Below are 14,898 nucleotides of genomic sequence, written 5' to 3'. Positions count from 1 at the left end.
CCGGGCCCGCAGTGTGGTGGGTGAGTGCGGCGCGGGCCGGGCGCTCCTGGGTTCGGGTCTGCCCCGCGCGCCGCTGGTGGCCCGTGCCTCGATTTCCCCGTCGGGCAGGGCGCTGCTGGCCCCCGCACCCGGGTTCTGGGGGTGGGCCGCGGGGTTGGCGAAGGGCGGGCGGGGCGTGCGCGGGGCTCGCTCAGTGGAGGGAGGGGCGGCCGGGGCGGCGGGAGGAAAGGGTGGGGTCGAACTGGGCGCCCAGGGCTCCGCGGAGGAGCCCGGCGGCCCCGGCCCGAGCTGCTGATTCATCAGGTGTCTGTCGCCGCCTCCCCGGGCGCAGGGGTCCTTGGCGGGCTCGGGGAGGACTGGCGTGGGGGCGCTGGGAAGACCCTGCTCGCGTCGCTTTCGCTCCGTCACACGCGGGCCAGAGCCCCGAGGGAGACTTGCTGAGTCATCAGCATGAGGTCACTCGATGCTCATCCCGGTGCTCGGGGGGGATCTGAGCTAGGGGCCTGGGGCCTGAAAGGCCGGGAAATGAGGGGTGGAAGGGAACCGTGGGGACATGAGGAAGGAGCCAGGCCCAGGGGCTGGGGCGGCTTTTTAAGTTTGGGCCGAGGTGCGAGTTGAAGGCAGGGTGGTGAGGAACTGGAGGGGCCACGGCGCGGTAGAAGGTGAAGCCCTTGGCCTGTCCATCCGCTCCCAGGCATGCTTTTCTCAGGCGGCTGGTCCCCGACCCACGGCTGGGACAGTTCCCCAAACCGGGAAATAGTTTTCTGAGCGAGAGGAGGGGAGGAGCTTAGGGGGGCCGTGCTAAGGGGCGGGAAGCAGGCTTTCCCTGTGACTGGTCCGGTCCGCCAGGCTGGGTGCCCCTGGGCAGGGAAGAGGGGTACACAGGCCAGAGAGGGAGGCAGTGGGGCCTCCTGGAAGGAGGGGCAACGGGAGTGGCGGGAGCAAAGGGTGCGGTCGAGCCAGGAGCCAGAGCTCCTCGGAAGAGCCCAGCGGAGTACCGACTGTACTGGAGTCCTGGGTGACAGTGGACAGGGCAGGGGGCAAGCAGGCACAGCTCTGCCAGAAAACTGCAAATGAGAGGAGGCAGCAGGACTTGGACACTGGGGACCGAGGTGTCTGGTGAGCAGTCCCTGCCCCTCTTTGCAGCCCAGCCTTGGGGTCTGGGTTGAGGCCGTGGATGGTAGTAGCTTGGAGGGTGCCTAGCCTTAGAGCACAGCAGGTGGGCTGGGGTGGGTGAGTGCAGTTCCCACTCACCCCAAGTTGTCTCGCTGGAGGTTGGGGCTCAATGTTATGCAGGTTAGCAGAGAACGTGGCCCCGATGGGTTTTGGGCCAGGTGATGGGGACTATGGGGAAATCACCACTTGGTGGTATGGCCTGGGCCACCTCTCCTGGGTATATGGGTGATTCCTGGCTCAAGGGGTTGGGCAGCGTTTCATCTAGACCAGAGCTGACCCTTCTTGCCTAGGGTTCACGGCTAGGTTAGGCTGGCATTGTGGTTTGTCCTCAGAGATTCACACACACACACACCTGGGCTTAGTGATGCCAGATGTTTTAACGCTTCAGCTGCTCCTTTGGCTGGAATTTTATGCCCTAGGAAAGTGCAGATTCCTGGAGCGGTGTGTCATTAAGTCTTCTCAGTACATTACACTTCAGTGGAAATTAAGTTTTAGATTTTTTTTTTCAGAGTGGCTTTTAGTGGCTGGGGGCTTCTGGAGGAGGTGGTCTGATGGGCAGGGCGGGAGTGAGGCCCGGCTAGGTTGGGGTGCCAGAGTGCCCAAGACCATGCCTGCCTGGGAGGTTTGGCCGCTGGGGTTTGCAGGCCAGGACAAAGAGCAGAGGCTGGCTGTCTTGCCTTTGCCTCGTGTTCATGCCCTGGAGTTCGGACCCAGGGGAAGGGGCTGGAGCTGCCCAGACCTCTTGCGCCTTCCTGATGGGCTCCCGGCCTGAGTGGGTGGTCCAAGGTACCTTGGTGGATTTGGGCCTTCTCCACAAGGTGGACTCAGCCTGTGGGGGAGCTGAGGAGGGAGCATGACTGAGCCCTAGCTCTAGTCCAGCCTTCAGGGTGGGGAGGAGGGCTGTGGGGGGGCAGCTTCTCCTCGATTTGGCCTCTAGAATCCCCTCCGCCTGGCTTCTAGGGGTGCCCTGAGCCATCATCCCCATGCCATCCCATCTCCAAAGGCTGTCTCTGCCCCATCAGTGTGTGTATCTGCTGGGTGAGGCCAGGCCAGGAGGCTGGAGCGCTGGCTTTCCTGACACTGCCCCTCCCCCTTGTGCTCACACACACCTTTGATTAGGAGGCAATTGGCTGCACTGTGCTGAGTTCAGGCCTTCTGCGGAGGGTGAAATCTGTTGAGGAAGCACTTTTCTGTGTGATCTCTTCAGGAAGTCACCGCTGTGCTCAGCAGTCAGGGGTGGAGGGAGCATGGGGGTGGGAAAGCTGGTGCTGAGGCCTTTCCTTTGGGCCAACAGTGGTAGGACCCAGAGTCGTGCCCCTGCACCCCAGCTTGTGCTCTGCCATGAGGGCCTGGCCCAGGCTGGGCATGGGGCTCTGAGGACCTTCTCACCTCCAGCTGTGGTCTGCTTAGCCTCTGCTCTGGAAGAACTGGGTGCTGGAGCTTCAGGCCTGCCTGAGACCCTGGGTGGCCTGATTGTGGGGAGACGCCTGTGGCCTCCTTGCCTGCAGCCTCGCCTCCTGGTGCAAGGCTGGGTAGGTGCTGTCTACCCAGGAGCCCACGGTAGCCCACTCGTGCCTCTACCTCCCCAGCCTACACTTTAGCTCCCGTGAGGGTAAGAAGGTGTCCTGGGCCAGAGTTACCTGAAGTGCTTGTGTTCCCCAGGAGGGAGAGCGCAGCCCGTCTTAGCCCTGCATCCAACCTGGAAGGGGGAGGCAGGGTGTGGCGGTGGCTATCATCCCCAGAATCCTAGGACTAGGTGCACAAAAATGTTTTTGGTGGGGCTTCAGGAAGCAGAAAGTGAGGGTGGGTGTGGGAATGGTGACCAGGTGGGTAGGAGGGGGCCCTGTGGGTGCTGACCCTGGGCAGGGTGCTAGAGGGCCATCTTTGGCCAAGAAGGCGATGAGCAGGCCCCTGGGGTGGCTGATTGTGGGAGCTCTTGTGAAATACCCTGGACAGGGAGGGCAGGGGCATGAGATGCTGCAACCCAAAGCCACAGGATGGTTACTCCATCAGCCGCAGCCGAGGCTCACCGAGGGCCAAAGTGCCATCCACCTGGAGGGCGGGGGGACTTGTGCCAGAGCTAGTTGGAGGACCCACTTGCCACTCTTCAAAGTGAGAAGTCTGAGAGAATCAGGACTCCCCCACATCCTCCCTCTCCCCGAGTCCCCAGTGGGGATGGCCCCCTAAGCCTTCACAGGAGCAGGGCTTTGTCTCAGGCCGTGCTAGGGCAGGTGGCTATAGGGGATGGGAGTCGCGCGAAGGGTCGCTGGCCCTGGCCCTCACCTGCTGTTGGCCGGCTGGCCTTTCTGGCCCTGGCAGCTTTCTGCTCTGGCTGCTGGTCCCCTGGGGCTGTGTTGGCCGGCAGCCTGGGGAGTGCCAGGCCAGTGAGTGAGCGGGAGCAATGTGCTGAGTCAGCATGACTCGCCAAGAACAGCCGCTCTGGGGCTCTGGGGTGCGCATTGGGGTTATTTTTAAAGCTCCAGGCTTCCTTCTAGGCTGGCCCCTCCCGCATCCTTCTAATCTCGCCCCCAGCCCCTTTTCTTGCCTCTGCCTCCCTAACAGCCCTTCAGTTCCCCTTCCCACCCCCCAACCCTCCTGCCCCCCCCCAATCTGGTTCCCTAGGGCGGGGTAGACCTGGAGCAGCCCAGCTCAGGAGAGGCAAGGCAGAAGGGTGGTCCTGAGGCCAGGTATCAGGAATGGGCAGGTGAGGGGCGTGACTCAGGGTGAAGAGGGAAAGGGGGGTGTTCTCCAGGGTCCTGACCTCTGCTCCCTGTCTCGCAGAGTGCCTGCTTGCTGTGCCCCCGGGTTATGACGACCCCCAATAAAGGAAACAAGGCCTTGAAGGTGAGCAGACAGGGCGGGCCGCATCTCGGGGCTGCGGTGGCACAGGGATGGGCGGCCCATCAGCCCGTGACCTCGTGCGCTATGCCGTCCCCAGGTGAAGCGGGAGCCGGGCGAGAATGGCACCAGCCTGACCGATGAGGAGCTGGTGACCATGTCGGTGCGGGAGCTGAACCAGCACCTGCGGGGCCTGTCCAAGGAGGAGATCATCCAGCTGAAGCAGCGCCGGCGCACACTCAAGAACCGCGGCTACGCCGCCAGCTGCCGTGTGAAGCGCGTGACGCAGAAGGAGGAGCTGGAGAAGCAGAAGGCGGAGCTGCAGCAGGAGGTGGAGAAGCTGGCGTCCGAGAACGCCAGCATGAAGCTGGAGCTGGACGCGCTGCGCTCCAAGTACGAGGCCCTGCAGAATTTCGCCAGGACCGTGGCCCGCAGCCCCGTGGCGCCAGCTCGGGGCCCCCTTACTGCCGGCCTGGGGCCCCTCGTCCCCGGCAAGGTGGCCGCCACCAGCGTCATCACGATAGTCAAGTCCAAGACGGACGCCCGGTCGTAGGGACGTATGCTTGCCCAGGCGGGTCTTCGAGGGGCCACTAGGCGCATGGCGAATTCGGCAGCCCTGTCCCCCTCTTCCTCCTCTCCCCTCCCCTCTTCCTTTCCTACCTCCTTCCTTCCCTGCAAAGCACAACCTGCACCCCAGGGGCGCTGGGCTGAGCCCCTTGATCTCGTCGTTGTCATCATGTGTTTTGTATGTTGGGATTGGTCAGTTCGGTGGTGACGTGGGGCCGCCCCAGCCCCCTTTATACCAAGGCCATGTAGGCTTGGAGTCCAGAGTGGCCCTGTGTGAATGGACAGAAAGATCGAGCAAACACTAGGGGCTCGGGGATCCCTGAGCAGGGAGCGTGCTAGGCCAAGTGGCCCATAGGCCCTGGCGGCTGCCCGGCTGGCAGGGGCCTGGGTAGTTCACAGATCGGCCAGTGGCATAGATGGGCTCTGCTCTGAAGAGGATGTCCTCGAGGACCCTGGACAGGCAGGCCACCAGCCTAGGTGCTGGGGGGACGGGGCGTCGTGCGGCTGTGGGCCCAGGGCCTCAGCACGCTCGCCTGACGCATTGCACTGAACAAGACCAAACCACTGGTTGTGAGCGTACGTGAAGGGTGTGTCCAGTGTCCTACGATGGGTCCCGTGTCACTGTTTACATGACCTACTTGTGTGGTTACATAGCCCTTTATTTAAAAGAGAGAAGTTCCTTTTACGAAGTTATTAAATTATATGTTTAAAAGCTAAAGAAAAAAAAAAAGAACTGCAGAGTATTTATAAAACTGTCTTTTTAAAAAAAAAAACAAGCAAGAACATTTGACCATATAAATGGAAAAGGGAAGAAAGTATAATAGAAACTGCTAGTTTAAAAAAAGAAAAAAAAATCCCTTTCTTGTAAACTTACAGACAAGTCTTTGTGGCTGTTGGAGTTTAGTTTTTATATACACAGAGTTATCAGATGTTATTTATAAAACTTAGTTTAAAAAAAGACAAAAAAAAAAGCCAAGCCGCGAGCGACCAGAAGGCACGTCCTGACGTCCTCTTTGCTCTCTCTTTTTGCAATTGTACCGAAAGTGACTTACTCCTTTGCCCTTCCTGCTTCCGTCTCCTGTCCCCTGCCGGTGCAGTGGTGTTGTCCGTGCCTGGTGAGGTGTTGTGCAGCGTCACGTGCTGGTGCTTCTGGTGACCTTTGACCTGTGGGTGTCACTTCTTGTATCTGTTTTCCCGTGTTTGTTTTGGATTTGGTTGTGTTTTGCTTCTGCTGGCTTGCCAGGCTCAGGCTGGGGTGCCAGGCAGTACCTGCTGCAGCAGAGCTGGGGGGTTCGGTGCCCACCAGTCTGGCCTCTTCTGCCTGGGCGCCTGCCCCCAGGCCCCCAGGAGGTCAGATTCGGGCTCTGCCGCTCCCACCCCTGCTCTCTCTTGACCCTTGGCTTCGCATGTGTGTCTCAGGCTTGGGCTGATCCACTGGCAGGGTAGGCGAAACTGGGGGCCACCCCAGGGGCTCCCCATGCTGCTTCCATGCCCACCGTCTCTGGCCCTGGGTGGGGGATTTGCAGGGACCAAGGAGTCACTGTGGGTGCCCACGGGGCCACGGCCACACTGCCCCAGCCGTCTTCCTTCTGGTGTCCAGTCACCGTGCTTGGGCTCTGGCCACCAACCCCAGCTTTGTTCCTCTAGGCTTCACATGGGCTTCAGCAGGGGAACCCCAGGGGCCCACATGGGGTTGCGAGACCTGCTGCCCAGTTGTCACAGGACTGTTTCCATGCTGCGGGTGGTGCTTCCCAGGCAAAACTTCCCAGGTGGTTTCGGGGCCCACCTGGGGTGGTCCTTTCTGCCTGTTTGAGGGGCTGGAGGTCTCCACCAGTGCCAGACAAGGGCTAGTGTCCAGGGCCAGTCCTGCCCCTCCTTGCCCCTGAATGTGCTGGCAGCTCTCGGCGTTGGGCATTCTTCCGCCTCCCTTTGGGTCTGTGTCTTCCAGGGATCCACTGCCCAGCTTATGGAGGTGCTTCTCTTGGGCTGAGCCCACCCTCCCCACCATCCTGGCCACTCAGCAGAGGCAGCCAGTCTCCCAGACCTGTCTCGGGAGGCTCCTCATAGGCACATGACAGGGGCTGCCTATGGTGTCCCCCCAAGAGGCTAGTGCCCTATCTCTGGCTACATGGGCCTCACTTGGCCTCTCCTTGGGGTTGCAGGTTGGCTTCTCTGGGGGCCCTGACCCCCTGAAAAGCACAGAACTGCATCAGTGCTGCCTGGCAGGGTTTAACCTCGTGGGCAGCAGGATTTTCATCCCAGAGTTTGACCCAGTGTGCCCATGGGATGGGAGCAGCACGTGCTGTCAACTTCTGCCATTTCGATGGGCTTCTGTGGGCCCTAAATGCTCAGAGACATTCCTGGTTGTACCGGGGTGAGCCTGCAATGGAGATTTTGACTGTTGACTCCAGATCACACAGTAGCTTCCTCCCCCTCCAGTCTGCCTGTTTCGTAGGCTCCAGACGAGAGTTGTCGATGGTTGTAGCAGCAGTGAGTTGGAATTGCATCGTAACAGTCCCTAGAGAGAGGTCATGTTCTGCCCTGGCGGTGGGAGGGACAGACCCTCTGTGTCCATCTACAGTCCCCACATTTGCCCTGGCTGGGAGGTGGTTGTCCATTTCGACACACCCCTACCAGGCTGTAGACCTGGAGAGTGGAGAGAGGAGGTGGGTGAGGAAGGTGAGAGGAGGGCTTGAGGGTAGGCATGTGCTGAACACACATTGCAAGGCCTTGGTTTGGTTTACAGAAGAAGCTTCTGGAGTTAGTGAGGCCATGGTTCCTTTCAGGGTTTCTGGATTTGGAGCAACTGCTCCTTGGATCTGGGGGAGCATCCAGTTCCCATCAAGCCAGCCCTGCAGGGGCCCTCCACTCCTTTCCCTTCACCTTGGTTTCTTGACAGTAGACTGTCCACATGTGACTGGTTGGTGTCTTTCCGATTCTTGTTAATTCGGTTTTCCTACTGTGAGGGTGTTGTGTCCCCTCTCTCCCCTCCACTTTTCTGACACAGCAAGTCGAGGGCTTCGGCCAAAGCCAAGTCTCCCAAACTTGTCTGCTAAGTAAACCACAACGTGCACCTTCCGCTCCCACCGTGCCCTCGCCCAACCCCTCCCTATCCCAACATGGACACTTAAATTCCAGAGAGCCCTGGGGGAACAGGTCAGCTCCTTTCCAGAGTATGGCCCCAGGGAGAACTCCCCACAGCCCCTGGCTGCCGCTCCAGTGGCACCGCCCTTTGTACGGTGGGAAGATGTGGCAGCTGGGAGGTGTGCTGGTTTCTGACAAGGGCTTTCCTGTTGATCCACGCTTCCGGTCTGTGTGCACAACCCTGACTGTCAGCAGCAGCCTCGGTGGTCAGTGCCCGGCCCACAGCGCTGATCTCTAGCCTGCTTTTGGACGGGTGGTCAGGCCCCATCCGGTTCCCGCTGCCTCCATCTCTGGGGTGGCCGCCTGGCCAGAGCTCCCGTCCACAGCTGGAAAGCCTGAGCCACAGGCTGCAGCGCTGTTTCCGCTCTGGGATCTTGTAAGTTACTTTTTTAGGCTGTGGTTTGGTAAAAGGAACCAACACATTAACGATTTTTTTCCCCAGAAGCCACTGAATAATTCTTTTTGGCGCGTTTTTGCCTTCCTGTTGGCTGTCTGGTTTTGGAGCAGACGGGGACAGAGAGCGGAGGACACCCAGGCAGGGGCGTGCCCTTGAGACTGACGGCCGGCCCTGCTTCTCGCCTGTCCTGGGTGTGCGCTGCACCTGTTGGGCCAGTCGCATACATTTCCACTCCGTCTGGGTAGGTGGGTGTCCCCAGCGAACTAGGAGGAGCGACCCTTCCAGCAACCTCGTGTCCCAGCACCTCCCTTCTTCCCATCCCCTCAATCTGCTAGTCCCGGAAGCCTTTAACCAAACGGGAGTGGGTACAGAAAGCCTTCTCCTGGCATCTTAGGGCAACAGGACAAGGGCTGCCCAGTGTGTCCAGCTCTGCTGCTCTCCTGGCGCCGAGAGGGTGGTTCCAGGCAGAGTTGATCAGACCCTGCCTGTCCTGCCTAGGGCTGAAGTCAGGGGGAGCTGGGGGGTATCCTGGGATCTGCCCGGCGGCGGGGATTGTTGAAGGTCCAGGTGGGGAGGGGCCTCCCTGGGGCGGCCGGCTTCGCCGCCCACCCTGCCCTGTGCAGTATTTATTGCTAAATTATTGTCCAGGAGGGGCGGCACTGGGCCGGGCCCCGGGTATTTATTGCTGTACATAGTGTATGTTTGTGATATATAAGGTTTTCTTTATTTTGTATATGATCAATAAACACCTTTTAAAGAGACTTGGCAGGTGCTTAAATTGGGGCGGCACGGGCGGGGCCGGAAGGGCGGGGCGGGGCCTCGCGCGCATGTGCCGGCGCGCTGCCTGCTGGGAGGCGGAAGCGGAAGCGCGGCTCTCCTCGGGAGCGATGGCAGCCGGGGGTCTGAGCCGGTCGGAGCGCAAGGCGGCCGAGCGGGTCCGGAGGCTGCGGGAGGAGCAGCAGCGGGAGCGCCTCCGCCAGGTATGTCACCTCTTGCCCCGCCCCGCGCCCCCGGCTCGCGTCGCCCTCACCACCTGCCCGGCGCCCGCAGGTGTCGCGCATCCTGAGGAAGGCGGCGGCCGAGCGCAGCGCAGAGGAGGGCCGGCTCCTGGCCGAGAGCGAGGACCTGGTGACCGAGTTGCAGGGCCGGAGCAGGCGGCGCGAGGGCCTGAAGCGGCGGCAGGAGGAGGCGAGTCCCGCGCGGCGCCCGGGTCTTCCTGGCCTCTCGCTGGGTAGGGGGCGGGGCGGGGCTTACGACCGGGCTGGGCGTCTCGGCAGGTGTGCGACGACCCGGAGGAGCTGCGGAGAAAAGTCCGGGAGCTGGCCGCCGCCGTGCGGAACGCCAAGTACCTGGTCGTCTACACTGGCGCGGGAATCAGCACGGTAGGAAGGCGAGGCGTGAACGGCCGCGCACCCGGGTCGACTCCTGGGTCCGGATGAACCCCGGACCGCCTGGACGCGGGTGGGGGAGGGAGGCCTCCATGGGTGTCTGACCCAAGGACTGAGCACGCCCCTCTAAATTGAGTAAAACTAGTGAGTCGCAAAAAAACTCACTTCAAAAGCAGCTCTGAGGTTCTTTCCCTTCTTAGAGAAGCTGGAAATGACTCAATTTGAAAGCTCATTAAGTGGATAAACATGTCTACAGGATTGAAGTCTGTGTTACATCCAGTTTGAGACAAGAAAGGAAGAGTAATAAAAACGGGACATGATAGCTTAGTTCTTGCAGGCACCTCCTCATTTAAAGCTAAGGAGGTTAATTTACTATCCCAAAGTCGTGTGGGCAGCGGTAAGCCCCAAACTGTGTCCTGATTCCCATTCATTGGTTTTCTGAATGTTGGAGGAAGGTAAGTAAAAAGCAAGGCAGTAAGAGTTAGAGTACACCCGGGAAAGAAGAGAAATGTGTGGGCTTCGAAAGGTTCCGCTGAGCAGCTGTCCTAGGCCGTGGAATACGCATGACCTGCTTTGACAGTGTGGGTGGCACATTATGTGTCTAACTGATGGGGGTGTGTTGAGTGCGCCCCGCATGCAGGCCCAGCAGAGGGGAACACTGGATCTCCATCCTGGAGAAGCCCACAGGTGAGACGAGGCATGTGAGCGTGTAGCTTGTGTGAGGTCAAGAATAGAAGTCCAGACACACCCCTGTGGTCGCAGAGCTGGGGGGTCCATCCTCACTGGGTTTTTGTAGGAGGTGACACTGAGTCTGGGCCTGGAAGTGTGGGTGAGATTTTACAGGGGAAGGTGAGAACGGACAGGGATGATGGCAGAGGCCCCGTGCCTAGAATGTGTCAGGTACACTGACTGCTATAACTTACGAACCCCTGAAGCCTGGCAGTCTGGTCTTCTCCCTCCCTGTTCACAGGTGAACTCCCATCATGCGGTTATTTAAAAGCAGTAATATTACCTCTTAAAGAGCTTCGGGGGCTACTTAAAGGTGTGTGCTGCCACTGACTTGCTCTGAGTGTTGATGTTTGGGCTCCCCTTTCTGATGTGAGTCCGAACCACGGGTCAGGGTGGGCGCTTTTCTGAGCTTAAGCAGCAGGGAGGAGACAGCGCTCCACAGAGCTCCTGGATCCTGGCACACGCGCGCTCTCTTTCTCTTGGGTGGCTTTGTTTCACGGGATTGGGAACTTGGGAAAGTCAGTGGTGTTCATCTCACCTGGAGAGGCTGGCATGTCGTTGTGGAAGTAGGGCAGGAAGCAGCATCAGGACGGAAGAATCTGGACAGAGGAGGGATCCCACCCAGGGGATCACCATCTGCTGCACCTTTCTTGAGTGCTGACTAGGCCGAGGGGGGACACAGGGGAGGCTGACCAGTCCCCCAGCCTCGGTGTGGAGGACAGGCGTGGCTGCAGAGCCAGGCTGTACTGGGTGTTGGAGAGGCTCCCAGAGGAAGCAGGGCTGGAAGGAGGAGCTGGACCCGGTGGAAGGGCGTCCAGGCAGAGGGAAGGAGCCGCGTGGGGTATTCTCCATCTGGGTTCAGGCAGGTGCGACTACGAAATGCCGAGCCTGTGGGTCAGCCTGCAACATGTTGGGTGAAACATTTGCTTTCTGTCCTTGGGAATTCTGCCAGTCCCTACCGTGATGCCTTTTCTCTGGGCTTCTCTTCTTTCTGAACGTGCAGGCAGCTTCTATTCCAGATTACCGGGGTCCTAATGGAGTGTGGACGCTGCTTCAGAAAGGGAGAAGCGTTAGGTAAGCAGCCTACACAACCTTCCCACCAAGGTGAGCAGGGCAGCAGGGGTCTGACCGCGAAGCTCCCTTCACCTGTGCTCCCTTCCACCTGGCAGTGCTGCCGACCTGAGTGAGGCTGAGCCAACCCTCACCCATATGAGCATCGCCCGCTTACACGAGCAGAAGCTGGTAAGAGCCCTGTTTGGCTAGCTGGAGTGCTTGCTGTGTCCACAGCATGGGACCTGGGGCATCACCTTGGTGCCCCAGTGGCAACTGCATCCTACTTCTGTTGGCCAGTGGACTCCCGTGATGAGCGCCCACCAAGCAGTTTAGAGTCCTGATTTGAGCCTCCCTCTAATTCTCCCGTGCTTCCTCTCCAAGAGGGCAGCTTCCCCTCCGAGTCGTCACAGATAGAACTCATAGGAAACCTCTGTAGACCCTCTGCTGAGCACCTCCAACCAAGTGGGAAAGGCTCGATCCTCCTGGGCCTTCAGGGACCTGAAACAGTGACCCAAGAGGACATCAGCCTGAACTTGAGCCCCTTCCAGCCGAGGTTCACCCTCCTGGCCACTCCCAGTATGTCCAGCTTGTCAGGGGCGGGCCCTCCTGAGCTCTGCTCGGACCAGCCTGCTGCCCTGGTCTTGCTTTTGAGGCTTCGTGTGAGGTTGGAGTTGGCCCTGGTTTGGGGGTGCTGGGCTGGACTCAGGCCAGGCCGGTGGGTCTGCTGGGTGCTGCTTCCCATGCCCTCCGCCGACCGCCTCCCGCAGGTGCAGCATGTGGTGTCCCAGAACTGCGACGGGCTGCATCTGCGGAGCGGGCTGCCGCGCTCGGCCATCTCGGAGCTCCATGGGAACATGTACATTGAAGTGAGCACTCCCCCTGGGACTTGGAGGCCCAGCGGGCCAGTGGCTCCCGCTCACAGCGCCCTCCCCCCTCAGGTCTGCACAGCCTGCACCCCCAACAGGGAGTATTTGCGGGTTTTCGACGTGACGGAGCGCACTGCCCTGCACCGGCACCAGACGGGACGGGTCTGCCACAAGTGTGGGGCCCAGCTTCGGGACACCATCGTGCACTTTGGGGAGAGGGGGACCCTGGGGCAGCCTCTGAACTGGGAAGCAGCCACCGAGGCTGCCAGCAAAGCAGACACAATCCTGTGTTTAGGCTCCAGCTTAAAGGTACACAGCCGGCACCGTGGCTGGGCTGGGAGTAGCCTGCCAGCAGCTTCTTACAGCCTTGTTCCCTGGTGTGTGTGGTCTGTGTCTGTCCGTTGCTCCCGCAGGTTCTGAAGAAATACCCGCACCTCTGGTGCATGACCAAGCCCCCCAGCCGGCGGCCCAAGCTCTACATCGTGAACTTACAGGTAACTCAGCGCTCAGAGCTGCTTGCTGAGACCTGGGCCTTAGGAGGCCCTGTGACGTTCTGTCCTGAACTCATGCACCTTGGGGGGCTGGCTGAGCAGAGCCCAGGCCACAGGGCTTTGGGAAGGAGTGAGGTGCTGTCCTCATTCACCTTCCCCTGTCCCCAGTGGACCCCAAAGGATGACTGGGCTGCCCTGAAGCTCCATGGGAGATGTGATGACGTCATGCAGCTTCTCATGGATGAACTGGGCCTGGAGATACCCCCCTACAGCAGGTGAGCGGGCGTGGGCCCATCACCCTGCTGCCTGTGTGAAGAGGCCGTGTCTGTCTGTGCTCAGGAGCTAAGCACAGAGAAAGCTCTGAGGCGTGACTGCAGTGTGGTGGCGTCTGCAGGGACTGGCCAAGGCGCGCTGGCTGATGGGCCTCCCTGTGGGGAAAGGGAGTTGCTGGTGTGTGCCTGGAGGTCCCCCTTTACTTCAGATGGCCTGGAGGGGAAGGTCCCTGAAGGGACATGCGCTTGGCAGTGCTGGGCAAACAGACTTCGGTGCACTTGGTCTGGGGAGCTGGCAAACGGGGGGAGCTTAAACTGCCTTAATACAGAATTTGTGATAATTTAGACGTGGTGTATGTATTGAGTAAAAAGTTTACACTTTCTCTCTCTGTGAATTTTCAGGGTCTTATAGGGGAAATCAATAACTTCTTTTAATCAAAGGGTTCAAGAATTAAGGATCCCTTCACCTTCTGGGCCTGGCAATTCTTGTATGTTATGTTTGTGGTGTTCTGTAATGTGGGCCTATCGTGTACTGTACTTTTTTTTTACATTAACTTAGCTCATTTTCCTTATCAGTGCTTATCTGTATCTTAAGTTGGTAACGTGCTTCTACATCTCAGTCCGACACATGATATCTCACCCGGTAGCCTGTAGTCAGCTGGCCTTGCCTTTCACCAAGCGTCACAGTCCGGGACGGGGGAGAGGGTCTGGTTCACCTGCCCCTGGCCATACAAGTGAGGTGGGGCCCATCCCTGCTGAGGCTCCTGCCACCCCACTTCGTGTGCCCGGCTGCTCGATCTCCAACGAGGACACAGCTTCGGCGGGGCCGAGCTAGTCTGGGAGTGTACCCCTCATACGGCTGTTCTGTAGCCCAGGGATAGTGAGGCTACCACTAAGCAAAGCCCACCATGGCTAAGATACGGGAGGGAGCAGGGCCACCTCCTCAGTCAGCCTTCCCGTCATGGGGCGCGTTGTGACCGAGAGGCTCCCAGGCACTCCTGACCCAGCTTTCCCTTTTCGGTAGGTGGCAGGACCCCATCTTCTCCCTGGCGACCCCCCTGCGTGCTGATGAAGAAGGCAGCCACAGTCGGAAGTCGCTGTGCAGAAGCCGAGAGGAGCCCCTACCCAGGGACCGGGATGCATCACTCAGCTCAGCCCCCATCCTAGGTGGCTGGTTCGGCAGGGGCTGCACCAAACGCACGAAAAGGAAGAAAGTGACATAGCCTGGCGCTTGACTCAGAACAACAATCGGCACTTTGCAGATGGCTGGAACTATCATTCAGGGGCTGGTGGCACCAAGAAAGCCAGGACTGCCCCACAGGGTCTAGTGAGACTTCTCGGGGGTGACATTTTCACCATGACACGCTTAGCCATTTGTCTTTGTGGGAAGCCCCTTGCACTACTGTGGTTGCCCCGGCATGGGCCTGAGTTTTGAGGACACCTGGCCCATCCAGCCTCTTCCTAGAGGTGGCAGTCACGCCTTCCTGTGAGAACAGAACTCTGGGTTATTTCATAGCTGGCGCCTGGCCGGCCAGGAGGAAGCACACGCTGCCTTACCTCGTTCAGCAGGCTAGTCTCAGGGGCCTCACCCTCTTTCTACTTCTTACTGAGAATGTCCACTTTGTAGAAACCTTTTTCTGTATTGGTATGCAGCAATACAGACCAGTGTATTTGAGCCTTGGCTCTCAGCAGACCTTTTTATTGTTATTAAACATCTCTGCACTGTCTTCTCCATGTCATCGAGTGACTCCTTCTGACGCTGTCTGTCGGAGCGGGTCCCCATCTGGGCTGGTGGGGCGGAAAGGGCCCCAGGTGGTCCCGCCCCGCCCCTTCAGATGCGAGCGGAGGGGCGACGTGTGCACGCCATTGGCCGCGAGCGGAGGGGCGGGGCTCCGTCCTGCCAGGGTCGGTCGCCCACGCGATTGGCTGCGCTGCAGGCGGGCGGGGTGGCGCTCGCGATTGGTCCTGTGCGGCTGG

General features: G+C 59.7%; 2 protein-coding genes across 9 annotated transcripts; both read left to right on the top strand.

The window, feature by feature from the left end:
• The first annotated feature begins 6 nt into the window (after nt 1-6).
• MAFG (MAF bZIP transcription factor G) lies at nt 7-5,316 on the top strand. 7 transcript variants are annotated; one of them, XM_019661844.1, is made up of 3 exons: nt 7-16; nt 3,958-4,020; nt 4,115-5,316. In XM_019661844.1, the coding sequence occupies exons 2-3, from the start codon at nt 3,985-3,987 to the stop codon at nt 4,565-4,567; spliced, it is 489 nt and encodes a 162-aa protein (XP_019517389.1). In that variant the 5' UTR covers nt 7-16; nt 3,958-3,984; the 3' UTR covers nt 4,568-5,316. The 7 variants fall into 7 exon arrangements, with proteins under 7 accessions (XP_019517389.1, XP_019517384.1, XP_019517386.1 ...); XM_019661839.1 differs by having other exon boundaries at nt 7-20; XM_019661841.1 differs by lacking the exon at nt 7-16 and adding an exon at nt 229-303.
• A 3,647-nt stretch (nt 5,317-8,963) lies between these two features.
• On the top strand, nt 8,964-14,648 carry SIRT7 (sirtuin 7). Of its 2 annotated transcripts, XR_002126169.1 has the most exons (11): nt 8,964-9,102; nt 9,173-9,310; nt 9,400-9,504; nt 11,243-11,313; nt 11,409-11,481; nt 12,060-12,158; nt 12,231-12,467; nt 12,572-12,652; nt 12,818-12,924; nt 13,324-13,409; nt 13,946-14,035. XR_002126169.1 is itself a non-coding variant. In XM_019661957.1 (10 exons), the coding sequence occupies exons 1-10, from the start codon at nt 9,010-9,012 to the stop codon at nt 14,142-14,144; spliced, it is 1,203 nt and encodes a 400-aa protein (XP_019517502.1). In that variant the 5' UTR covers nt 8,965-9,009; the 3' UTR covers nt 14,145-14,648. The 2 variants fall into 2 exon arrangements, 1 of the variants encoding a protein (XP_019517502.1); XM_019661957.1 differs by lacking the exon at nt 13,324-13,409 and having other exon boundaries at nt 8,965-9,102; nt 13,946-14,648.
• Nucleotides 14,649-14,898: the final 250 nt, after the last annotated feature.

Source organism: Hipposideros armiger, unplaced genomic scaffold (assembly GCF_001890085.2).
Source record: "Hipposideros armiger isolate ML-2016 unplaced genomic scaffold, ASM189008v1 scaffold_362, whole genome shotgun sequence".
NCBI lineage: Eukaryota > Metazoa > Chordata > Mammalia > Chiroptera > Hipposideridae > Hipposideros > Hipposideros armiger.
Note: the sequence above shows the minus strand (reverse complement) of the source record. Positions and strands in the feature narration are given on the sequence as shown.

What these genes read in the sequence shown, in the direction of transcription:
- MAFG (XM_019661838.1), top strand. Translation starts at nt 2,424, where the DNA reads ATGGGGGTGGGAAAGCTGGTGCTGAGGCCTTTCCTTTGGGCCAACAGT. An exon ending in GCCTCCTGGTGCAAGGCTGG is followed by an intron (nt 2,709 to 3,957) that starts GTAGGTGCTGTC and finishes CCTGTCTCGCAG; the next exon opens with AGTGCCTGCTTGCTGTGCCC. An exon ending in AAGGAAACAAGGCCTTGAAG is followed by an intron (nt 4,021 to 4,114) that starts GTGAGCAGACAG and finishes TGCCGTCCCCAG; the next exon opens with GTGAAGCGGGAGCCGGGCGA.
- SIRT7 (XM_019661957.1), top strand. Translation starts at nt 9,010, where the DNA reads ATGGCAGCCGGGGGTCTGAGCCGGTCGGAGCGCAAGGCGGCCGAGCGG. An exon ending in AGCGGGAGCGCCTCCGCCAG is followed by an intron (nt 9,103 to 9,172) that starts GTATGTCACCTC and finishes CGGCGCCCGCAG; the next exon opens with GTGTCGCGCATCCTGAGGAA. An exon ending in ATGGGAACATGTACATTGAA is followed by an intron (nt 12,159 to 12,230) that starts GTGAGCACTCCC and finishes CTCCCCCCTCAG; the next exon opens with GTCTGCACAGCCTGCACCCC.